General features: G+C 46.9%; 2 protein-coding genes across 12 annotated transcripts in view; one reads left to right on the forward strand and one right to left on the reverse strand.

Annotated features, from left to right (window-relative positions):
• The window catches only part of SLC9D1 (solute carrier family 9 member D1), a 47,850-nt gene extending 34,167 nt beyond the window's left edge, over window positions 1–13,683 (reverse strand). For 3 of the 7 annotated variants that reach the window (XM_068124411.2, XM_068124407.2, XM_068124409.2), the window contains exons 1-2: window positions 13,572–13,683; window positions 9,049–9,440 (exon numbers count right to left, since the gene is read on the reverse strand). In XM_068124411.2, the coding sequence (XP_067980512.2) occupies window positions 9,049–9,351 (303 nt within the window). In that variant the 5' untranslated portion in view covers window positions 9,352–9,440; window positions 13,572–13,683. The other 4 variants (XM_068124408.2, XM_078783225.1, XM_078783226.1 and 1 more) reach the window with 3 other exon arrangements.
• LOC137432458 (DCN1-like protein 1) overlaps window positions 13,325–26,047 on the forward strand; it is a 70,398-nt gene continuing 57,675 nt past the window's right edge. The window contains exon 1 of one of the 5 annotated variants that reach the window (XM_078783230.1): window positions 13,325–13,346. Coding sequence is in view for 2 of the 5 variants with exons in the window: in XM_078783229.1 (XP_078639355.1) it covers window positions 13,736–13,909 (174 nt within the window). In the remaining 3 variants the exon portion in view is untranslated. Of the gene's footprint in view, window positions 13,347–13,735; window positions 14,124–14,253; window positions 14,521–15,547; window positions 15,578–26,047 lie in introns of those variants that run through there. The other 4 variants (XM_078783229.1, XM_078783233.1, XM_078783231.1 and 1 more) reach the window with 4 other exon arrangements.

The raw sequence follows: 26,047 nt of genomic DNA on the forward strand, positions 1-26,047 counted from the left end.
AAAGGGGGTGGGTCATAAAAGCAATTCTCCACATCTACATTTCCACTGGGGAGGGAGCGGAGTGTAAATGCAACTGTCCACATCTGCATTTCCACTGGGGAGTGGGTGGAGTGTTAAACCAATTGTCCACATCTGCATTTCCACTGGGGAGGGGGAGGAGCGTAAAACAAATTGTCCACATCTGCATTTCCACTGGGGAGGGGGCGGAGCATAAATGCAATTGTCCACATCTGCATTTCCACTGGGGATGGGGCGGAGCGTAAAACCAATTGTCCACATCTGCATTTCCACTGGGGAGGGGCCGATGCATGAAACCAATTGCCACATCTGCATTTCCACTTGGGAGGGGCGGAGCATAAATGCAATTGTCCACATCTGCATTTCCACTGGGGAGGGGGCGGAGCGTAAAACAAATTGTCCACATCTGCATTTCCACTGGGGAGGGGGCGGAGCATAAATGCAATTGTCCACATCTGCATTTCCACTGGGGATGGGGCAGAGCGTAAAACCAATTGTCCACATCTGCATTTCCACTGGGGAGGGGCCGATGCATGAAACCAATTGCCACATCTGCATTTCCACTTGGGAGGGGCGGAGTGTAAATGCAATTGTCCACATTTGCTTTCCAATTTGCTCTTCAATTTCTTATTGTGATATTTATCGGTGCTTTGAAGTATTTTGAATGGTAGGATTTGATTCAGATTGTTTTAATTCGCATACAATGTGTCCACAAATTATCGTTCCAAATTCAAACCGGAATAAAATATGAATGAAATGGGGTACATTGATGTGGTTTGATGCTTGTGAATGAACATTTCTCAAAGTTTTGTTGCCACGATTTGTCAAGATGATCAGAAAGCATTCATCATGATTTATCGTCACTTGGTCTCCGTAAAGCAGGCAATGCTGCTCTTTCTTGCGGGGACGCTATTTGCTTTGAATGTGAATGTCACAGGCGACAACTGGAAATGAAAAAAAGCACAACTTGGGTGTCAAGTTAGATGAATATAATTAATCAAAATTCATTTTTTGATTCTTTATTTATTTTTATATATTTTTTGAATCAAAATTAATTTGGTTAAAAAAAACAAAACAATAATTAATCAAAATAAAAAAGTCATTTTAATTTATTTTATCTCATCGCAAATCTGCGACCGCAGTACACAAAGGGTTGAAAAAAACCCGTTTTCGATTCCTAAGAACCAGTTTTTCGTCGCCTCCAACTTGTCATGTATGAATCTACCAAGTCACTACAAAAACGTTTCGTCCAACTTTAGTCAAATATATCTCCAGCTTGTAATTACGTTACGTTAAACAACAGGTAAATGTAGTAATTACGTTCCATTTCTTTTGCAGAATAACATAATGAGAAAGAGTAAAAATGTTTCCACAAAAAATTAAAAAGAATGCATTAATTTTTAAAAGTGGCATGGCAGATGTGTGCTTATTATTATACAGCGCGTATCTTGCTACACCGGCACGCCAGTTATTTCACATTTCCTTCAGTCTCTGAAGGCACTGCATTTCACATTTCACAATTTCAATGGTTTCTAGAAGACAGGGCAGAATGTAGAATCATACCAACAGAATCATAAGACTGTAAACAAACAAACACAAAAATACCTATTTTGGGGAGCAACCCCCCCACTCCCTCAACCCTGTATACCTCCTCAGACCCCAATAATGCCATGAACAAACATTGATACATCACAGGTGATGAAGGTTGTGGTAAAGTTTCATCGAAATTGCATGTGTAGTTTCTGAGAAGAAAGCAAATACCTATTTGGGGGGGGGGGGGGGGGGGGTCAAATTGGACCCACTTTGACCCCCCATAGATCGTTTTAGACTTCGATTTTCTTCGTGCCATGATCAAACTTCGGTACATCATGGGGGATGAAGGTTGTGGTCAAGTTTCATCGAACTAGGGTGTGTAGTTTAAGAGGAAAAATCAAATTCCTATTTTTGGGGGGGAGGGGGGGGGGGGTTAAACCTGGATCCACTTTGACCCCGGTAAACCCTCTTAGACCCCGGTTTTTTAAATGCCATGAACAAACTTCACAAGTCACAACACAACAAATATCATTTGTGCCAAGTTTGGTCACAATCCCTTCAGCAGTTTCAGAGAAGAAGTTGCAAGTGTTTTACGGACGGACTGACGACACGTCATCACAAAAGCCCCCCTGAACTTCTTCCAGATGAGCTAAAAACCGTAAACACATCTGTAAAATCAATAAATAAATGAATAAAACTAGCATCAGGTCGGTGATGCTTGCCTATAATCATAAAGCTTCTATTTATTTTGTACCTACAGTGCATTCAGAAAGTATTCAGACCCCTTCACTTTTTTCACATTTTGTTATGTTGCAGCATCTACACTCAATACCCCATAATGACAAAGAGAAAACAGGATTTTAGAAAGTTTTGCAAATTTATTAAAAATGAGAAAACTGAAATATCACATTTTTTTTTTTTTGTAAACAGAATCGAGGCTCGTGAAAGAGCTAACATTTATCACACAAACAAATCAAACAGAGAAACAAAGTATATAAAAAGGGGAGCGGTAGACAATATGGGGAGAGAAGGGGAAGCACACAAACACAACATTTGAGAGCAGGGACATCGGGAGAACTGTGGGAGGGAGAGGGCTTGGGGGGAGGAGGCGTGGGAAGGGGGTGGGGGTTGGAGAAGTATAAAACACAAGGACCATAAAACACAAGGACACTGCAAGGACTTCCAGGAAAGAATGTGGTATTTCAAGAGAGTGGATTTGGGGTGAAATTAGTGCGGGTAGAAAAGATCAAGGTTTTGGATGGGGGAAGACAAGAGATGGTGGTGAACAGCTGTTTTAAAGACCTGGAGGGAGGAGTGGGATTGAAGAGAGTGAGGGAATTTGTTCCAGAGGCGGGAGAAAAGAGGAATGAAGGCGTGAAGGTGAGCAGAGAGTCTTGATTTTGGCAGTTTAACCATAAGAGGGTTGCAGGCAGATCTTGTGCGACCTGTAGGAATATTTGGGTGACAAGGCACAGAGAGAGCTGGGGGAGCAAGGCCGGAGAGGATTCGGTAGAAGACGGAAAGACCACCTACCTGCCTGCGGTGAGTAAGTGAAAGGCCCTCGGAGTTAGGTTCATTGCGGGAGATTCCAATGATTCAATGTGTTACGTGGTCCCCTCGGTGACTACCTGGTCTCGGTGACCCCCGGACCGTGAGAGGACCTTCGCCAGAAAGTAGTATTATATAGATGCGCTTTCGCAACGCAATCCCTATGAATTCCACCCACGAGACACTGATGTTCAAGAATATATTTCCCAATGGTACTGATACCATACAATTTCCAATGACACAACCACGGAGATTTTCCCCGAGCAATCAACAATACACCACCATCAACAATCTTTCAATGACAATCAATTCCCTATGAATAAGATGGCCATCCTATATACGTGTGTCCCGGTGAGTACTCACGACACCCTTATGGTCTCGGTCCCGCACAATGTCTCTGGGCCCCTCCTGACCAAGATGATAGTCGGCGTCGCCGCACTCGGGCGGTTCAACGAACCCCGGGTGGACGTCTCCACCGGGCAGGTATCGTACCAGGCCCCGCGGCTGCAGCCTCTCGTGGCTACGCGGAGCGGGCGCGGTAAAGCAAGCCAAAAGCCCCACGCCACTTGCCAGGCGTGCTAAGCCCCAACCTGCGACTCATACGCGTCTTTTTAGACGGGGCCGTGAACGGTACCAGACGCGGGGTCGATGCACGGCCCCACGTCAACTTGACGTCTCCACCGGGTCGGTATCGTACCAGGCCCCGCACTCCTCTCGCCAGACGGGCTTCGGAACGCCGCTTTGTCACGCAGCACAAGGTCGAGGCCACCTTTCGTCCGAGCGGGGCGAGGAAGAACAAGAAGAATACTCGTCCTTTTTTCCTCGTGTCGTTTCCTCTTCCGTTTCCGGTCACTTCCGTTTCCGGCCACTGGTTCAGAAGGGCTCCTGACCCTCCAATCACAACAACCCTTAATATACTACACACAGATAAGCAAAGATCTGAATATTAATTCACATAGATATGTAACACTCCCCCCCTTCAAGAAAGAAAGTTTGACCCCAGCGAAAACTTTCGTTGCCGGCCAACTTGGATAAATAAACCAGATAACTCAACCCCCAAATCCTCAGTTCCCCTGGGCAACAATTATCCCAACTCAAAAATAAAGCAACAAACTCTCACAAAACCCCCAGATTACTCCCTCTGGACTAAACACCAGCAACGACATTGTCCCTGCCAAATCAAACTCCCTCTCCTGACCCTCTGACTTTGACCGTCAGCTTCTTGTGAATGAAGGTTAAGGGGTTGATCAAAGATCCAAAGTTACGCAACTCGATAGCACTTTTTCCGGGAGGCCAAGCCGAGTATTCACTACATGGATGCCTTTAGGAACGTGAAGTTCACGGTTAGTCCGTGCAGGAAAGTTCTCTACATGGGCGCCTTGAGGAACGTGGAGTTCACGGTTAGTCCGTGCATGAAAGTTCCCTATATGGACGCCTTTAGGAACGGCGTTCCCGGTTAATCCGTGTAGGACTCTTGGCTCAGCGGCTCCGCCGCATTCAGTGCTTCAACTTCTCAGAACTTCCCTAATAATTATGGTGGGACCCCTTGTCCCTGTAGTCCCACGAATAGCGGTCTCCTTCTCGGCCACTACTTTGCCAATCCTTCCTTCGGGAGCTGCCGTAACTCAGGGAGCCTCCATAATAATATTGATTGCGGCCACCACCAAAACTACCGCCCAGTTGTCCTCTCCTGTAGACCTCTCGACGCCTACGAAATGCCTTCCCTACTGTTATGGTCCGACCCTCCAAATCCTTGCCATTCCAATTCTTCTCTGCCTCTCTGGCGTCTTTGGTGCTGGCAAACGTGACAAAGCCGAACCCTCTGGACTGTTGCGTTTCCCAGTCTCTTACCAACCGCACGTCCACCAGCGGCCCATATCTGTTGAAGACAGAGGTCAGAACTTCTTCCTCTGTTTTGAAGTTCAGTCCCCCTACAAATAACTTGGCACTTTTGTCGCCACCCCGAGCTGGTGTGGTGTTATTTTCCCTGCTGGGCTCTTGACCAACCCTCAGGTTACCATAAACTTGACCCCCGGCCAAATCATTCCCGATAACCACAGATACACCCTCTACAGGAAGCGTGGCTTGTAAACCGACGGTGACCGGTCCTGACACCAAATCGGACTCCAAATGGATGACATGAAGGGGAGCACTAACCCCGCCCCCAATCCCCTGTAAACGAACACTATCCCCCGTTGCCGTCTCCTCGGACCATGGCAAAATGCCTTCAAGCATTAAAGATTGATGTGCCCCTGTGTCCCTCAATATCCAAACCGGTTTCCGGTTAGTCGAGGCTCCATCCCGTGACACAAACCCCTCTGAAATAAATGGTTGGTAACCCTTTTGATGGCGATTTCTTACGCTAGCCATCGCATTCGGAGTGGTAATAGTCGGACTCCGCTCTGGGTTGTCCCTTTTCATGAGGTAACAACTGGACATCAAGTGTCCAGGTTTCTTGCAAAACGCGCAAGTAGGCCCGGAGGAAAAACTCGTGGTCTGCCTCGGGCCCCCTGAAAAATAAGTTGGTCTTGGGCCCACAGCCCTCTGACTTCGAACAGGTGGGGTATCCGCGTTGTCCCCCTCATCCTCTCGAGGCCGCCGCCATGTATTGTCGTTCTCCGCACCTGCTGTTCCCCACCTCCCCTGCGGAGATCTAGGCGAGGAGGTAGGTTCATGGACCCCTATTCGGTGGGTTAAGGCATAATCATCTGCCATGGTGGCTGCGTCCCACAACTTTGGTACTTTCTTTTCCTGCAGGTACACTTTGATGTCCTCGTGGACACACTGCTGGAATTCCTCCACCAGGATCAAGTCCCGCAATGTTTCGAAGTCTTTCCCGACTCCTTTTGACTCACACCACCGATCAAACATGTTTTCTTTCACTCTGGCAAACTCCACATGGGTCTCACTCTCCCTCTTCCTGGCATTCCTGAATTTTTGCCTGTAAGCTTCCGGAACCAACTCATAGGCCTTGAGGATGTGCTTCTTCAGTACCTCATAATCTGCACATTGGTCCATTGGTAGCGCCGAATAAATTTCCTGAGCTTTCCCCACCAGCACACTTTGCACGAGTATGGTCCAGGCCTCCTCCGGCCAGTTTAATTGTCGAGCCACTTTCTCAAAGTGTGGGAAAAATTTCGCGACATCCTTTTCACTGAACGGTGGAACCAGCCTCACATGTCTGCCCACATCCCAGGTTTTCTGGTTAGGTGTCGACCCCATCAGCAAGGGTGGTGCCTCTCCCCGTTCTCTCATTAACTCCAGCTCCTTGAATTTGATTTCTTGCTGAAGCTCCATGTCACGTTCCTTTAATTCCCTTTCCGCTTTTCTCTCCTCTGCTTCGAGGTCCCTTGCAGCTCTCCTTTCCTCTGCTTGTTCCTTTTCTCTTCTTTCCTGGAGTTCTCTTTCCACTCTCCTTTCCTCGGTTCTTTCTTGTGCTGTTTTCTCTTCCAACCTTTCCTGGAGTTCTCGTTCCACTCTCCTTTCCTCTGCTTTTTTGTCTTCTAACCTTTCCTGGAGTTCTCGTTCCACTCTCCTTTCCTCTGCTTGTGTCTCTTCTCTCCTCGCTTCTGCTTTCCTTTCTTCTTCTTTTAACCTTTCCTGGAGTTCTCGTTCCACTCTCCTTTCCTCTGCTTCTGCTTTCCTTTCTTCTTCTTTTAACCTTTCCTGGAGTTGTCGTTCCACTCTCCTTTCCTCCGCTTGTTTCTCTTCCCTCCTCTCTTCTGCTTTCCTTTCTTCTTCTGCTCTTTCCTTTTCTGCTTTCCTTTCTTCTTCTTTAATCCGTTCCTGGCTCCGTAACTGCAACTCCAGTTTCCGGAGCTCAACATCTTCTGGTTCTTCGGGTAGCCACTCCCAGGCTAACTCGTCCCATGTTCCTAATCCCACCATAGATTGTATCACCGTGGCCTGCAACTCTGCCTTCCTCAAATTAGTTCGGACCTCCAAGTTAAAATGTTTGGCCAATTTCAAGAGGTCCGACTTTAGCAACGCTCGGAACTGTGCCTCACTCGGGGTTACCCCAAAGTTCTGTGCCACAAACGCCATGGTGCCTATCGTTAACACCTGTTAACCTTCACCCAAGACTTTACCCCAATTTCTCAAAAAAAAAAATTACCAATTAATAATTAATTAATTAATTTTAATTAATAAAAAATTATTATTTTATTATTTTATACAATTTTACATCCCGGACGTAGACCCAATTGCGAAACCGCAAATCGTAATTTGGACGAGCCCCCAATTCTGTTACGTGGTCCCCTCGGTGACTACCTGGTCTCGGTGACCCCCGGACCGTGAGAGGACCTTCGCCAGAAAGTAGTATTATATAGATGCGCTTTCGCAACGCAATCCCTATGAATTCCACCCACGAGACACTGATGTTCAAGAATATATTTCCCAATGGTACTGATACCATACAATTTCCAATGACACAACCACGGAGATTTTCCCCGAGCAATCAACAATACACCACCATCAACAATCTTTCAATGACAATCAATTCCCTATGAATAAGATGGCCATCCTATATACGTGTGTCCCGGTGAGTACTCACGACACCCTTATGGTCTCGGTCCCGCACAATGTCTCTGGGCCCCTCCTGACCAAGATGATAGTCGGCGTCGCCGCACTCGGGCGGTTCAACGAACCCCGGGTGGACGTCTCCACCGGGCAGGTATCGTACCAGGCCCCGCGGCTGCAGCCTCTCGTGGCTACGCGGAGCGGGCGCGGTAAAGCAAGCCAAAAGCCCCACGCCACTTGCCAGGCGTGCTAGGCCCCAACCTGCGACTCATACGCGTCTTTTTAGACGGGGCCGCGAACGGTACCAGACGCGGGGTCGATGCACGGCCCCACGTCAACTTGACGTCTCCACCGGGTCGGTATCGTACCAGGCCCCGCACTCCTCTCGCCAGACGGGCTTCGGAACGCCGCTTTGTCACGCAGCGCAAGGTCGAGGCCACCTGTCGTCCGAGCGGGGCGAGGAAGAACAAGAAGAATACTCGTCCTTTTTTCCTCGTGTCGTTTCCTCTTCCGTTTCCGGTCACTTCCGTTTCCGGCCACTGGTTCAGAAGGGCTCCTGACCCTCCAATCACAACAACCCTTAATATACTACACACGGATAAGCAAAGATCTGAATATTAATTCACATAGATATGTAACAAATGAATGACATTTACCAATGAATGACATTTACATAAGTATTCAGACCCTTTGCTATGACACTTGAAATTTAGCTCAGATTCCTCCCATTTCTCTTGATCATCCTTGAGATGTTTCTACACCTTGATTGGAGTCCACCTGTGGTAAATTTAATTGATTGGACATGATTTGGAAAGGCACACACCTGTCTATATAAGGTCTCACAGCTGGCAATGCATATCAGAGCAAAAACCAAGCCATGAGGTCGAAGGAACTGCCTGCAGAGCTCAGAGACAGGATTGTGTCGAGGCACAGATCTGGGGAAGCCTACAAAAAAAATCTGCTGCATTGAAGGTTCCCAAGAGCACAGTGGCCTCCATGATTCTTAAATGGAAGAAGTTTGGAACAACCAGGACTCTTCCTAGAGCTGGCCGCTCCGCCAAACTGAGCAATCGGGGGAGAGGGCCTTGGTAAGAGAGGTGACTTATGTCAATGTGATATTTCAGTTTTTTCTTTTTAATAAATTTGCAAAACTTTCTAAAATCCTGTTTTCTCTTTGTCATTATGGGGTATTGAGTGTAGATTGATGAGGGAAAAAATGAATTTAAACGATTTCAGCACAAGGCTGCAACATAATAAAATGTGAAAAAAGTGAAGGGGTCTGAATACTTTCTGAACGCACTGTATGTACGAAGCTCGGTTTGTTATTGCTTACACAATGTGTAAACATACCCCACTAGTAAGTGTAATAGATGTGGAGGACATAAGGAAAACACTAATATCACAAGGGGAGCACAGTTTAACTCGATTTACCTGGAAGACACGTTCCTCCGCAGACAAATTGTCATCTTTGGCCACGGCATACGTGGCAGCTTGAAGTCGGTTTATGGCGATGACTTTTTGTTGCAGCAATGCTGCAACTCTACGGCATACCTCAGCAGCTAACACATTAGTGTGCTGTGAAACCAATTCATTTGGGTGCATCCCAGCCTTTCCATGGTGCAGCTGTATTGCCTGGACAGCTACGGGTCCGTGATCAGCTGCCCTCGTGCTCGATAGACCAAGGAAAATGATTTCCAGGAAAAGTAACAAATGGGTGCTGGCTTGTAGCCGCATGGCTCACAGATTGCCTTTCAATGCTGAAATACAACCTGGAGCGGTGGCATAGCAGATCCAACGAGGTGCATCTCTATCGCCCAGCAGCGCTGGGAAAAGGGCCAGGTAAGGGTTAAGATCAAAGGTTGAAAAGGGCACATCATCAGCAATAAGTACGAAACAATAATACAGGAGGCCCTCAAAAATATTAGTGAAAAAAAAATTAACAAACAAAATAAATAAAATAAATTACAAGTCACTGTTGATAATTCCCTGTTTGTCGTTAAAGGCGGCAAAAAGGGTTGGCGTCAGGAAGGGCATCCGGCCGTAAAACATTGCTTCAAAAAGGGGACCGAAAAACAACAACAACCACGGTTCCCGAAAAAGGCCAACCCCCGGTTGCGGGGAAAAATGGCCTCTAAAGGTGGTGTTTTTTTTTTTGTTTTTTTGTTTTTCACTGTTGATAATTCCACTATCTGACCATTACAATTTAGAAAGCAAAGTTGGAAAGATATGGCTCAGGTGATGTGATTGAAAGATAGGGGCGGTAGAGGATGTATTTTTTGGGAGAGGGGAAAGGGGTGAAGGTGGGGATGGTGAGGGTAGTTCTGATAATTAAAGAGTCGATGCCCAGGGAAATTAATCCTTTAAAATACAAACGCACGTACGCAAACTTATTTTCTAGTCAGTCGGAAAACCGGAACCATACTTTCTTTTTAACCCAATCCACATCTGGTAATGACATTTGATTGTGCAGGAACCGCTCAACACTTCCTGTCTATTGACCCAAACTTGCCGAATTCCTTGAAGCACATTTTGTACTGAAAGTGCTGAAAACTGTTCAGTGAATCGGGATAAATAAATAAATATGAGGTCCCTTTCAAGGAACTTCAATGTAGGAGGAGGCCATTCAGCCCATCAAGTCTGCCTCAATGGTTGTTTGTCCGTGCTCTGTCCTTTTAAAATGCTGAGTGTCAAACAAGGAAGCAATAAATACCATTTTGAAGTCTTTGGTATGATTCGGTGGGGATTCAAACCAATGACCTCCCAGAAATGGAGTGGACACGAAGTAACCATCACACCAAAGAGTCTCGTGAATGAGAGTTGGCCTGTTAGTAATCCCATCTGCAGCCCGAAGTCGTCATGCAGGGAACTTGGGTTCAAATCACATACACCAATTTTTTGTCCATCGTCTACCGATGTTCTTGATATTGATATTGATGTGAAGGTACAATGATGTCTACTAATGTCTTTGTCCACCATGTGATACATTACATGTACAAGCTCCTTCCTGAGCCTCAGATCAATGTTCAAAAAGTTTATTCTGGAGAATATGAATGAGTTTGTATGACGTGTACGTGTTGTGTTCTGGATCTGTCTGTGTTGCCATGAAAATAAAGGGCATGAGACATAAAGTGATTATAAAGGGGGTGGGTCATAAAAGCAATGCTCCACATCTGCATTTCCACTAGGGAGGGGGCGGGGCATACAACCAATTGTCCAAATCTGAATTTCCACTGGGGAGGGGGCGGAGTGTAAAACCAATTGTCCACATCTGCATTTTCCCTGGGGAGGGGGCATAGCATAAAACAAATTGTCCACATCTGCATTTCCATTGGGGAGGGGGCGGAGTGTAAAACCAATTGTCCACATCTGCATTTCCACTGGGGAGGGGGCGGAGCATAAAACCAATTGTCCACATCTGCATTTCCACTGGGGAGGGGGCGGAGCGTAAAACCAATTGTCCACATCTGCATTTCCACTGGGGAGGGGGCGGAGCGTAAAACCAATTGTCCACATCTGCATTTCCACTGGGGAGGGGTCGGGGCGTGAAACCAATTGTCCACATCTGCATTTCCACTGGGGAGGGGTCGGGGCGTGAAACCAATTGTCCACATCTGCATTTCCACTGGGGAGGGGGCGGAGCGTGAAACCAATTGTCCACATCTGCATTTCCACTGGGGAGGGGTCGGGGCGTGAAACCAATTGTCCACATCTGCATTTCCACTGGGGAGGGGTCGGTGCGTGAAACCAATTGTGCACATCTGCATTTCCACTGGGGAGGGGTCGGGGCGTGAAACCAATTGTCCACATCTGCATTTCCACTGGGGAGGGGTCGGGGCGTGAAACCAATTGTCCACATCTGCATTTCCACTGGGGAGGGGTCGGGGCGTGAAACCAATTGTCCAAATCTGAATTTCCACTGGGGAGGGGTCGGGGCGTGAAACCAATTGTCCAAATCTGAATTTCCACTGGGGAGGGGTCGGTGCGTGAAACCAATTGTGCACATCTGCATTTCCACTGGGGAGGGGTCGGGGCGTGAAACCAATTGTCCACATCTGCATTTCCACTGGGGAGGGGTCGGGGCGTGAAACCAATTGTCCACATCTGCATTTCCACTGGGGAGGGGTCGGGGCGTGAAACCAATTGTCCAAATCTGAATTTCCACTGGGGAGGGGGCGGAGCGTAAAACCAATTATCCACATCTGCATTTCCACTGGGGAGGGGGCGGAGCGTAAAACCAATTGTCCACATCTGCATTTCCACTGGGGAGGGGTCGGGGCGTGGAACCAATTGTGCACATCTGTATTTCCACTGGGGAGGGGGCGGAGCGTGAAACCAATTGTCCACATCTGCATTTCCACTGGGGAGGGGTCGGGGCGTGAAACCAATTGTCCACATCTGCATTTCCAATGGGGAGGGGTCGGGGCGTGAAACCAATTGTGCACATCTGCATTTCCACTGGGGAGGGGTCGGGGCGTGAAACCAATTGTCCACATCTGCATTTCCACTGGGGAGGGGTCGGGGCGTGAACCAATTGTCCACATCTGCATTTCCACTGGGGAGGGGTCGGGGCGTGAAACCAATTGTCCACATCTGCATTTCCACTGGGGAGGGGGCGGAGCGTGAAACCAATTGTCCACATCTGCATTTCCACTGGGGAGGGGTCGGGGCGTGAAACCAATTGTGCACATCTGCATTTCCACTGGGGAGGGGTCGGGGCGTGAAACCAATTGTCCACATCTGCATTTCCACTGGGGAGGGGGCGGAGCGTAAATGCAATTGTCCACATCTGCATTTCCACTGGGGAGGGGTCGGGGCGTGAAACCAATTGTCCACATCTGCATTTCCACTGGGGAGGGGCCGATGCATGAAACCAATTGTCCACATCTGCATTTCCACTGGGGAGGGGGCGGAGCGTGAAACCAATTGTCCACATCTGCATTTCCACTGGGGAGGGGTCGGGGCGTGAAACCAATTGTGCACATCTGCATTTCCACTGGGGAGGGGTCGGGGCGTGAAACCAATTGTCCACATCTGCATTTCCACTGGGGAGGGGGCGGAGCGTAAATGCAATTGTCCACATCTGCATTTCCACTGGGGAGGGGTCGGGGCGTGAAACCAATTGTCCACATATGCATTTCCACTGGGGAGGGGGCGGAGCGTGAAACCAATTGTCCACATCTGCATTTCCACTGGGGAGGGGGCGGAGCGTGAAACCAATTGTGCACATCTGCATTTCCACTGGGGAGGGGTCGGGGCGTGAAACCAATTGTGCACATCTGCATTTCCACTGGGGAGGGGTCGGGGCGTGAAACCAATTGTCCACATCTGCATTTCCACTGGGGAGGGGGCGGAGCGTAAATGCAATTGTCCACATCTGCATTTCCACTGGGGAGGGGGCGGCTGTTTTTGTTTCAAACTAAAATGGGTTTGCCAATGCGTACCTGTGGACTGGCCAAACATGCATCGAATAGGAGAACTTTGGTGTCGTGTACATAGAGCGTTCGGTTTAAGTTTGATGGAGTTGTATTTCCCTTTGTTTCCTTCCATTAGACCAGGACAAAGCTTGGAACCGAACAGGCTATTCAACTCATCCAAAGCAAATGTAAGCACCGGTACCTCCTCAGCCTCGCCTCCAGAATGAAGAACTAGTCCGATTGGTGGAGGCTGGTGTCGATCCGCGTCGGAGAACAGGTAGAACGATGAATGCGATCAACAGGTCGTTGAGTGAGGTATACCAACCGCCCTTATACTTAGTTATACTTATAAATATAATAATATAAGCAAGCCGCCGACGTTTCGGGCGTTAATCCTTCGTCGGATCAAGAGCCTCCTTATTCTGCCTAAATTCACCCGTTCGCTCTTCTCAGCCGCGTCAACTTATCTTCCGGAAACGTATTCGTCACTCACGGCTCTGTTCGCCTCGGATATAATCAATTCCAGGTAATGAAACTCACCTCGTACAGCAACTGGTGAGTTACAGCACGAGCGCGATCACGTTATTAGGACCCCTCGGAAAGACCGCCCGAGCTGGCGCCTGCTTCGCGTACCGCACGCATCACGGAATTTCCGGCGGTCGTGAGGAAGAAAAGGAAGAGCGACAAAGGAGAAAATACCGAATATGCCGCGTGATTCGAGAGAGGAGAGCAACAGAGAGGCAGATGGTGAAAGAAATAAAGAGAGAAAAATCGCAGCTGTACGGGCGATGTTTCGGCAGGCTAGGAGTCCGAGTCTCGGCGGTCTTGCGGGTCCTGCAGGCGTGCGGCGGGCAGCCCCGAGCCGGGCCGCCGCCATGGTGAGTCGGGCCTCTGTCGTATGGCTTTTACCTGTAGTAAAGCGGGCTGCGGGTCGCACGAATAGCATGCGTGCCGTGAGGCCTGTGGCGGAGAAGGGAGGGCGAGTTTCGGTTGGGTGGTGCGAGGTTAGACGTCCAGGCTTCGGTATAAGGTGCTGGGGTCGTTGTTGGAGTTATTAGACCGGGGTTCGACTCGCGCTTCGGGGTAGAAAAGGTATAAAAGTTCGGGTCATTAGGTCGACATCCTAACGATTCGCTTAGAATTTGGGTCGTGCTTTGTTGGATGATTTCTCGTGGCTGGTTTACGTTGTGGGGGCGGCGGATGGTGGTGACCTGGGCCACAGTTAAGTTCACGTCTCCTCGTCATGGTCGTGTTTCTCAGTCGGGGATATTTATTGTTTTAACATCTCATTCCCATTGTAATGTTCGCCATGACGGACGAATCGTGCGAATTCGAGGCTCCTGGCTGGTCGTGTACTTGAGTGTTGAGGAATTTGGCCCGAACATGCACAGACCTTTAAACCCATTAACAATAACACACACGGTGCTGGAGTTACTTGTTGGTAGCCCAGAAATGCTTTTTTTTTGTCATCGGCCGGTCTCCACCAATGGTAAGCAAGCTTTCATAAGTTACCCCGGGTGTTATACATTGTAATAAAGGTCGTGATTCGTTATTTGGGTTGATGTCGGTTTAAACTCATTTGCATACAAATAGTGGCTTGGACACGCCCATCCGATGACAATATTTGGTAGGGCCACGTTCTTGGCCCTACCCTTACACGCTTTATGGGTTACCTGTAGTTTGAGTGTGTCCTCTCGATCCCTGTCCTGCAGTCTGCACCCAACAAGTTCATGATCACGAGCTGTGTTCACACTTGAGTTGGTCGTAGATCATCATGTATGTCACTCATGACATGTACGTCACATGTATGTCACTCATCATGTATGTCGAGATGTATGTGTCTACTACTCGCATAATGATCTGGGGGTGGGAAATGTTGGCTTTATTAAGGAAATCAAACCAGTGGAGGAAGGAAGGAGGATTTTTGGGGGGGGGGGGGAATCAAAAGATCTACCATTTTTTGTGCATTAACTAAGACATAATTTTATTTTGCGGTTGTCAAGGACTTCCTTTGAACCATACAGCCTCCTTCGCAGACAATGCTTTGTCCCATTTGCAATGTCTTGCTCTTTCACCACGAGATGCTATTATGCCATGACGTAATGTGTATTTCGTTTTGGTGCAAGATAAAAGTTTGACTTCTCATTTCATTCACGCCAATGGAAGTGAGAAGTTTCGTTTGAAGCCATTTCAACATTCTTGGCTTTGACTATGTCCTCTGCCTTGCGGGTTTCATCGCTCGACACAGCTGCTTTGCTGAAAATCTGGTGTCGTGATAAGCCTGAAATACAATTTGTTCCCCACAGGACGATCTGTAAAAGGCATGAAACCAAAATATCTTGATCACATCGTTGTTTTAAAACTTTTTTATTGTGGATTATTTTCTTAAATGGGTACACTCCCTCCCTCCAGGAGTGGCAGGTAGGATCATGTTGTACTCTCTGGGATATATAGATTACAGTAGATCTAGGCTCGTATAATGCCTCAACTGTTGGGTTTCATCCGTTGCAGGTTGGTGTTCAACAGTGTATCGACTGTTATAAAAGGTAATCGTGCGTGCTTGTGGTTTATAATCTTTTTTTTTACTTCTGGTAGGGGTGCCTACCGTCACGTCACGATTAACATTTACACACAACACGGTGTTTGTCCAATGAGGCTCCTAGGGGAGAGTGGATGTTATTACTATTATTATTTTTTTGTGATAATATTATGCTATCATAGTTGGTTATTACTTTTGTTGTTGGAACCTGCCTTGGAAAAATGCCATGATTAGCTATCTTAACACGGATGTACTCCTTAACATGGATTTCGCCCAAGATGGGAAACCCTCTTTGGGGAGGGGGGGGCAAATGAAGTCGCTGCAATCTCCATCGTGTGACCCTTAGTCCTCCTGTCAAGTCCATAACTAGGTAGGTAGACAGACAGATGTCAAATTATGTATTTTAGTATGACTGCCACTTTTATCCCACACAAATGGACTTATCTTCAAATTATTTGAAGGTTAATACTGTAATTGCATTTTGATACCCAAGTAGAGTCAAAGTAAAGTGTGTGTATGGTGTGTGTGTGGTGTGTGGTGTGTGTTGATATTTTGACTAGAGATTGTGTGGTTTTGTAGTTGAAAGTTTTTTTTAAATTTTTTTGTTTTTTTTTATTACCTCCGCCACCGAAGGTGGATCGAGCTGATGTTTTCACGTCTGTCTGTCTGTCTGTCTCTGTCTGTCTGTTTGCTTGTGAACAAGATATATCAAAGTTGTGGGTGGATTCGGATGACACTTGGCAGAGATGTCGCGTTTGTGACCAGGATGAAATGTTTAGATTTTGGTGAGGATCCAGATCTGGATTTGGCTACTAGAATTTATAAAGTGATTATTCTTCACCATTTGAAGATTGGGCCAAAACCGACATATAGCAGGATATCTCAAAAAGTTATGGACGGATTTGCACGAAACTTGGATAGATTGGTTGTGTGACCATAACGAATCGATTCGATTTTGTTGAAGATATGAATATGGATTCGGACATGAGAATTATTTAATTTTGTAAGTGATTCTTCACCATTAAGAGATCGGGCAAAAATCGATATAAAACATAATTTAATAAGTTATGGATGAGTTATGACTAAACTCGGACGAGTTGGTTAGGTGACGAGAACAAGCCGATTCGACTTTGGTTCAGGTCCGAATTCAGATCCGGCCTATAAGTGGGATAGAAACCATAAACTGTTCAGCCTGGTGGAGGTATGTACTCTGCCGAGTGCCGTTCTAGTTTTATTTTATTTATTTATTTATGCAGAGTCTAGGCTCGTGGGAGAATGAGAATGAGAACGAGAACTGAACGGAACAGGAGCAGCAGAGAGGGGGGCACCAACAGCAGGGTTGAAGGACAAAATATAGGAAGATTTGCACAAACACTGGGTGAGAAGAGGAATGGTGGGCAGGAAAGGATGCATGGGGTGGACAAGATGTATACAGAAGGAAATTCTTAGGAAGGAAAGACGACATTTAGAAGGGGAATGGGGTGTTGTTAATGGGGGTAGAAAAGATAATGGTTTTAGATGGGAGATGATCTGAGATAGTGGTGAACATCTGGCGTGGAGAATGAGATTGAAGAGAATGTGGAAGTTTGTTAGCAGGCAGGAAAAGGACAAATGAGGCTTCTTGTGCACTTTGTATGATGAACAGAGGAAGGTATAATTTGCATACTCTTAAATATAAATTCACATGTTTCTAGGGGATTCACAACGAGTTGAGAACCTTTTTTTGTTTTTTCAAAGCTGGAACCAGTATTGGATGGATCGTCCATCCGTGCAGGCAGGAATTTGGCCAAGGTGCTGATGATGACTCGTCTACTCTTGGTGAAAGACTCGGTGGGATATTTGATGTCAGCAAATGACCAGTGCTGACAGACGAGTCCTTCAGCTTGACATCCCTTCGAGGGACCAATCTTCTGCATGTGAAACGCTAGCTTGACCATGTAAAACTGATTGGGAGTCAAAGTTCAAATTCAGGCTAGACAATTTAATAAAGGCAAGTGTGCAAACCTCTTGGGCCTAAGGTATCTGCCAGCCCCTTAAGTGTTGCAAGTGTTTCCCCCTCCCCAAACCTCCCCGCCCATTAATCGTCTGCATTTATTACACTTTGCTGTGATTGAGCCTGTGATTGATGCTGTGAAGAGGAACAGGTTGAGATGGTTTGGTCATGTGTTGAGGAAGGATGAAAGTGACTGGTTGAGAAGAGTGATGGAATTTAATGTAGAAGGAAGTAGAGGACGGGGAAGACCGAGAAAGACTTGGCTAAAGATGGTGGAAGAAGAAATGCGGGCAAGGGGGTTAACAAGGAGAGATGCAGAAAATAGGGCAAGATGGAGAAGATTGTCATGGGGACCGCAAGGCTGACCCCTGCTCTAGCAGGGAAAATGGCCTTAAAATGCTTGTTGTTGTTGTTGTTGTTGTTGTTGTTGTTGTTGTTGTTGTTGTTGTTGTTGTATTTATTACACTTTGCCTTTCTTTATCCACATCATGTGAATTTGTCAACTGGTACATTTTGGAGGAGATAATCAAGGCTTGCTTTCTGGTGTCCGTGTATCCATAATTATTGTCGACCGTGAGCAAGAGCAGAGATGGTGCTGGATGTGAAGTAATAATTATTGAATGTCTCCTCAGAAATAAATATTGTTGTGGTTTTAGGAAACCGCTAAGAAGTAATGACAAACACCATACAGGTCCCTTAGAATAGTTATTTCATAGCAGAACATTATCTTAGTCCTTTCCCCTTCTATGGGTTAGTATGTCGTTATGCGTTGGGGAGGGAAAGACAGGCCCTCCACTCATAAGGGGAAGCCAGGCAGATGCACAAAGATTGCATCCACCAATATCGATTCAAAGTCTTGAAGGACAGAAGGCGATCTCGCGAGATCTTGGAGACGACGGCAGGGATTTTCGAAGCTCCACGCGGTCTCCACGTTTTCAAAGTTAAGTCTGTTCACAATTGTATTTTGTCGAAACTGTATTTATCTTTCGGTGTGGGAACCTATAGTGTGCCCCTTGGAAGTTTCTCGGTGTTTATCTTTCATAAATTAGTCGTTTGCTTAACACGTCGTGAGCGAGGCCTTGCAGCCTCAGGCTTCCCCCTCGAAGGTTGTTCCTTCCTTCGCTGTTTTGCTAGGTTTTTTGATTTTCCCTTCTCCCCCAAACTTCACCAAAAATCTACTCTTTGTCTAACATTGTAACCCCCCCAAACCCCCTCCCAAACCCCCCCCCCCAAAAACAAAAAAACAAAAAAACAAACGCTTATTTCCCTTTCTCATGTGCTTTTGTTCCATCGTGCGCCTCTGTCCATGTGCGCTGTCCCGCCCCGCCCCCATTATCCCCTTGCCTTCCACCTTCTGCCTTGTTCAAGTGACTCATGCTGTCCCTCTCGGCTCCCTCTAGTCAGGGCCCTTAGGGATATTTTGGTTCAAATTCTTCCAAAAGCATCAAATTTGGCGCAGATGTTACCCATGCCATACTCTTTCGATTTTTGACGGGCGCCAAGGGCGGTATGATCCGGGGACCATACCGGTCCATCCCGCCATGTCACCTGACCTATGACGTCATAATTAGGATATGCATCCAATCACATGGCGTACTATAAGTGGTCAAAGTTCAAAATGAATCGATCGAAAAATGAAGGCAGGGATCCATTTTTAAGGTTTTCATAAAATCCAATATGGCCGCCAAGTCACATGACCTATGACGTCATATTTATGACATGTATACAATCATGTACACATGAACCTGGATCATGATCGCACAAAAATTAAACACAAGGATATGGCATACAGTTCATAAAACATCAAAATCCGTACCTTTGTAATTAGCCTGATGAACTGCATATGCCTGAAAATTAGGAAATAGATATGTAAATATTTCCTCTAATTGTCAAAAATAAGGTCAGAGTTCGATTACCCAACCCAGAAACATAAAACGGTGAACCTCACGTAAATCCTGACAAAAAACTCAAAAACCGACATGTTTGACTCAAAAATGACCTTTAAGATGACCTTGAGGGTTGACCTTGACCTCAAATCATCAAAATAACATCATAATTGGATTCCTCGACCTCGAAAACCCCTGAAAAGTGGTATCATACATGATTCCAACCCTTTTGGTTATTTAACTGATTTTCCTCTAATCCGGGTGGTGGCCATTTAGTATTTTTTTTTTTTTTTTTTTTTTTTTTTTTTTTTTGTATACTGAATCGAGGCTCGTGAAAGAGCTAACATTTACTTCACAAACAAATCAACCAGACAAAAAATACCCAAAAAGAGGGAGCGGAAGACAAGATGGGGAGAGAAGGGGAAGCACACAAACACAGCATCCGAGAACAGGGAGATGTGTGGAAGGGAGAGGGCTTGGGGGGAGGCGGCATGGGAAGGGAGGGGGGGGGGGGGGAGAAGTATAAAACACAAGGACACCAAGGACTTCCTGGACAGAAGTTGGTATTTCAAAAAAGTGGAATTGGGGTGAAATTAGTGGGGGTAGAAAAGATCAATGTTTTGGATGGGGGAAGATAAGAGATGGTGGTGAACAGCTGTTTTAAAGACTTGGAGGGTGGAGTGGGATTGAAGAGAGTGAGGGAGTTTGTTCCATAGGTGGGAGAAAAGAGGAATATAGGAGTGAAGGTGAGCAGAGAGTCTTGATTTTGGCAGTTTAACCATAAGAGGGTTGCAGGCAGATCTTGTGCGACCTGTAGGAATATTTGCGGGACAGAGCCCAGAGAGAGCTGGGGGGGCAAGGCCAGAGAGGAGTTGGTAGAAGACGGAAAGACCACCAACCTGCCTGCGGTGAGTGAGTGAGAGGCCCTTGGAGTTAGCTTCATCGCGGGAGATTCCAATGATTCGCCAATATTGGGCTCCCGGGGGGGGGGGGGGGGGGGGAGGGGCGCCCGTCAAAAATCGAAAGAGTATGGCATGGGCAACATCTGGGCCAAATTTGGTGCTTTTGGAAGAATTTGAACCAAACGGCCCCAAAATATCCCTAAGGGCCCTGACTACTCTCCCCGTTGGTATTTTTGTGAATATAAGATTGTTTTTCACGGTTCTGTTTAAATATGTTTAAACTTTCCCCTGCAGTGTTTTATTCAGTGGTTTATTACAACACGCTGTTTTTCTTCCGAGTTAAAAGGCTCCTTTCAATTTCCTCTTCAAGTCATTCCATTTCAAAAAAATATTCAATCTCTTATATAATTCTTTCTCACTACATGCTCTAAATTCTCATTCATTCCACCCCTCCTCCATCGTTCTTAAACGGATCGCGAACTTGAAAATCACAACAAACCCAATTTGTTATAAATGTTCATCTTTAATTAATCATCCACTTTCTAAATGTCCCCCTTGCCCCTCCCCTCCAAATCTCCCCCCTTGCCCCTCCCCTCCAAATCTCCCCCCTTGCCCCTCCCCTCCAAATCTCCCCCCTTGCCCCTCCCCTCCAAATCTCCCCCCTTGCCCTTCCCCTCCTAAACTCCCCCCTTGCCCCTCCCATTCAAAACTCCCCCCCAACTCCTCCCCTTCAAATCGACCCCCCAACCATCCCTCCCAAATTCTCCCTTCTCCCTCCTCCCACCTCCTTCTCAAAGCTGCCTCCTCCCCACTTCGTCTCCCTTCTATCTCATACCTCCACCTCCCCCAACCTTCGACCTTCCTCTGCCCCCTCTCAAACAACCCCTCACTGTGCCTCATCCCATCACCATCAAACCTTTTGTCCTCCTCATCCTTCCCTTTCTTGTAACTTCTGTAATCTCTGACACACTATCAGCTGCTCTTCCTACCTCCCCCTCTCATCCTTCATCTGACCCTACCCCATCCCTCCCCTGGCCTGCACCCGATGCTCCCCCCTCTCGCCTCATTAACGGTATGGACCTCAAACATCCGGGGCCTTCGCTCAAACCTGATTGATCTCTCCAATCAGGTTGCTTCTGACAATCCAGACTTGATCTGCTTAACAGAAACTTTCCTCCAAGATGTCTGATTCCTTAATATCTCTTCCTGGTTACTCCCTCCTCCGGTATGATAGACCTGAGCCTCGTCCTGGTGGTGGGGTGGCTATCTTTATCAAAAACTCTCTTCCTCACTCTCCCTGCACTGCCCTCTCTCCACCCCACCCCCAGGAGTACCTCTGGCTACGGCTTCCTCTCCGCTCACACCTTTTGTTCATATGTGTTCTGTACCATCCTTCAAACAGTGATGACTCCATTTACATTTCGCTGTCGGACAACATGGACCAACTTCTATCAAGTCATCCAAACTCTCTCTTCCTCATATGTGGCGACTTCAACTGTCATCATGCCAGCTGGCTGGGTGTGGGTTCATCTCTCACCAGCCATGGCACCTCAGCAAAGGACTTCTGCGACTTATTGGGACTGACACAATCTGTCAATTTCCCGACCCGGATCTCAGTCAATGGAGTATCTTCTCTTCTGGACTTGGTTATGACTAACTTCCCTGCAAATGTCTGCTGCTCTTCTGCTCCAATCGGTTCTTCTGATCATGTTCTTGTTAAAGTGGACATCTCTCTGGCCATTCTCAGAGAGCCTCCTCAGCGCCAACAAGTCTGGCATTTCACTCAGGCTGACTGGCATGGTCTGCAAGCAGCCATAAATCATCTGGACTGGTCTACCATCTCTACTGCCTCTGACATAAATTCTTCCTGGGAATTCTTCCAAAGCAAACTGCTCTCTCTCTCTTATGCACAGATTTAGCCCGTCTCGTCTTCATTTGTCTTACCCTTCCTCCCGTCCATGGTACACTGAATCTTGTGGTGAGGCAGTTGCCCTGAAACAACTTGCCTTTGCCTCTTGGAAGGCAAATCCAACTGAAGGCAATCTCAGTTCCTTCCACCAAGCTTGGAACAAGTGTGTGTCTACCCTCAGAAGTGCCAGGAAGCACTATCTCTCCACACTCAAGATTGAACTCACAAACCTGTCTCCTTCCTCCAAATCCTGGTGGCGTCTGGTCAAATCCGTTTCTGGTGTTTGTTCCCGCTCCATCCCCTCCCTTACCTCAAATGGCTACACAGTTGACACCGCACGTGACAAAGCCAAATGCCTCAACTCTGTGTTTGCCTCAAAATCTTGTGTCCCAAACCCATCTCTCTCTATGTTCCCACCTTTCCCAGTCGAACCCAACTGCTCCTGGACTCTGTATCCTTCTCTCCTGACAAGGTGGAGAAGTTTCTGTCAAACCTCAACTCTGATTCTGCAACTGGACCAGACGGCATCAGCCCACGGGTCCTAAAATCCTGCTCTGCCGGTCTATCTCACCCTCTCTCTGTTCTTTTCACCTTCTCTTTTGCTCAAGGTCATCTGCCAGCATCTTGGAAATCAGCAAACATCACCGCTTTACACAAAAACATGCAAAAACAGATCCTTGCAACGACAGACCAATCAGCCTGCTTCCAATTATCAGCAAAGTCATGGAATCAATCATTGCTTCAGATATCAAATCCTTCCTCTTCTCCAATGGCTTGATCTCTGATCATCAATTTGGATTCAGACCGGGTCATTCTACTCTGCACATGTTGCTTCTGCTGTCTCAACAATTGATGGAGGTCCTCAATGCCAAACAGGAAATCAGAGCTGTCTCACTTGACATATCACGTGCCTTTGCTACGGTCTGGCACCCAGCTCTGCTCACCAAACTCTCCTCCTATGGTATCCATGGAAATCTCCACTCATGGCTTGCGGACTTCCTCTCTGGTCGGAGGCAACGTGTGGCCCTGAATTGATTTCTCTCATCTCCCCTTCCTGTTCTGGCTGGTGTTCCCCAAGGTAGTGTTCTGGGCCCTGTGCTATTTCTGGTCTTCATCAGTGATCTCTCCGACTCTCTGGAAAATCCTCTCTATCTCTTTGCTGATGACTCAACTATCTGCCGCTGATGACACCACTCCACTATCTCCACTATCCTCATCCCTCAGATTGGCAGTCTGCAGCCTCCTCACTCTCTGCAGACCTGGAAAAAAATCAGACTGGTCAAACAAGTGGAACATGTCTTTCAATCCTGACAAATCGCACACTCTTACAATGTCTCTCCGAAAGGACCGACTGGAAAACCCTCACATCTACTTTCTCAACAATCCTCTCCAAGAAGTTCTGTCGCTCAAGCTTTTTGGGTCTCACCATCTGCCATGATCTTTCTTGGGAAAACCACATTTCCAAGCTGGCCTCCAAAGCCAGTCGCCGACTGGGCATCCTCCGTCGTGTGAAGTCCTTCCTTGGCACACGTGAGCTCCTCACCACATACAAGGCTTTCATCCACAGCTCAATGGAATACTGTTCCCCCCTCTGGGCTGGTGCTCCTGCCTCACACCTCGCTCGGCTTCTGTTGAAACCAAAGCTTTCAGAATCATTGGAATCTCCTGCAATGAAGTTAACTCCGAGGGCCTTTCACTCACTCACCGCAGGCAGGTTGGTGGTCTTTCTGTCTTCTACTGACTCCTCTCCGGCCTTGCTCCCCCAGCTCTCTCTGTGCTCTGTCCCCCCCAATATTCCTTCAGGTCGCACAAGATCTGCCTGCAACCCTCTTATGGTTAAACTGCCAAAATCTAGGCTCTCTGCTCACCTTCACTCTTTCATTCCCCTTTTCTCCCACCTCTGGAACAAACTCCCTCACTCTCTTCAATCCCACTCCTCCCTCCAGGTCTTTAAAACAGCTGTTCACCACCATCTCTTATCTTCCCCCATCCAAAGCCTTGATCTTTTCTGCCCCCGCGAATTCACCCCAGATACCTTTTTTTTTTTTTTTTTTTTTGAAATTCCAACTTCTTTCCTGGAAATCCTTGCAGTGTTCATATGTTTTATACCTCTCCCCCCTCCCCCTCCCACATTTCTCCCGTTGTCCCTTGTCTCAAATGTGTTTGTGTCCTTCCCCCTCTCTCTCCATCTTGTCTGCCACTCCCCTTATTTTTTGTGTCGGTTTGACTTTTTGTGTGATTAATGTTAGCTCTTTCACGAGCCTTGATCTTGTATTAAAAAAAAAAAAAAAAAAAAAAAAACAGGCCAAGGGCCTCGAGGCCAAATGCCAGCAACAACATTTTGTGGACCGGGAACCTTCAAATGCACCAGGTAAAATTCCCTTCGAGCGGGCTTGTGCAGGCAGGGTGACACAATGGGCCACTAATCAACACCAGAGGAACTTTGGGGAGGGTTTGTAGGGGCAGGGGAAGTGAGACTCGATTTTGAATTATGTACTTGCCACTAGTACAAAAATCGTCTTTTGGTGCTTTCAAAAAAACTTTTCATTTAGCAGTACTTGGACAAAATATTATGGCATTTTACATCATCTCCACCAATCAAATTTGCTGCTCAGATGCTGCCCATGTTCTCATTTTTATGCCTCTGCCGCCGAAGTCGCCAGAGGCATTGTGTTTTCGGGTTGTCCGCCCGTCCATCCATCCGTGATAGGTTTTCATTACTGTGATAACTTGAGAACGGCTGAAGGGATCTTAGTTAAACTTGGTACAGGTATGTATAATGATGTAAACATTAAATGATTCGATTTTCGGTTCATGGGATCAAAGGTCAGACACCACGTCGGCTTAAAAAATCTCTTACCGAGATAACTTGTGAAACGGTCATGGGATTTTCACCAAACTTGGTACAATTATCTATCTATAATTCCAGTAATCTCTGTGTGTATGTTTGTATGTTTGTATGTTTGTATGTTTGTATGTATGTATGTATGTATGTATGTATGTATGTTTGTCTGTGACCGCTGTTTCTCGACAACTACCGGTCCGATATACTTGAAACTTGCCAGGTATATTGCTGGGGACCCGAGGATGTGCCTTTTCAAGGTTTCATATTAATCGGAGAAGTAGTTACCGAGCTATGTCCAAAAAACGATTCAACCAATCAGGGAGCAGCGAGCTATCACGTGTGCCGAACGTGGCGAACAGACTCTGCCTCGGACGGCACATTTGAGAGCGTATTCATTTATTTCACGTTGGAAAACTATGTTGCCGTTAAACTATGTTTTAAAACTAATTAAAACTAATTTGCGATTCATCGTAACTGCGATTTGCGACCTTCCGGACAGTGAAGACTTCACTTCCGGCAGCCAATCACAGAACGCTTTGTTGCGTAGGCGTGGCCGATGTGAGAGCGAGCCGAGCCCAGCGCGTGCGCCATTACCCATTACGGTTCGTAATTCGATTTCTTCCGGAGAAAATAATAATTTCTCGATTTCTTATGCGCATTATTTCTCCCAATTCAGTCAGAGCGAAGGGCGGAAGCGAAGAGCATTGTTTTTTTTGTTTACGGGCGTACGGGCGGGGTAGAGCGTACGGGTAGCGTTTTTTTTTTTTTTTGGCAAGGAACGGGCACCCACGTACGGGCATGCCCTAGTATATTATGATGCAAAGATAAACTGATTTTATTTTGGGTTTAAGAGGTCAAACGTCAGTGGTCATGTCTGGTGAAAATGTGATAACTTGAGAACAGCTGAAGGGATTCAAATTAAACTTAGTACAAGTATGTTTA

This window comes from Myxine glutinosa, chromosome 8, assembly GCF_964187855.1.
Source record: "Myxine glutinosa chromosome 8, kmMyxGlut1.1, whole genome shotgun sequence".
Lineage (NCBI taxonomy): Eukaryota > Metazoa > Chordata > Myxini > Myxiniformes > Myxinidae > Myxine > Myxine glutinosa.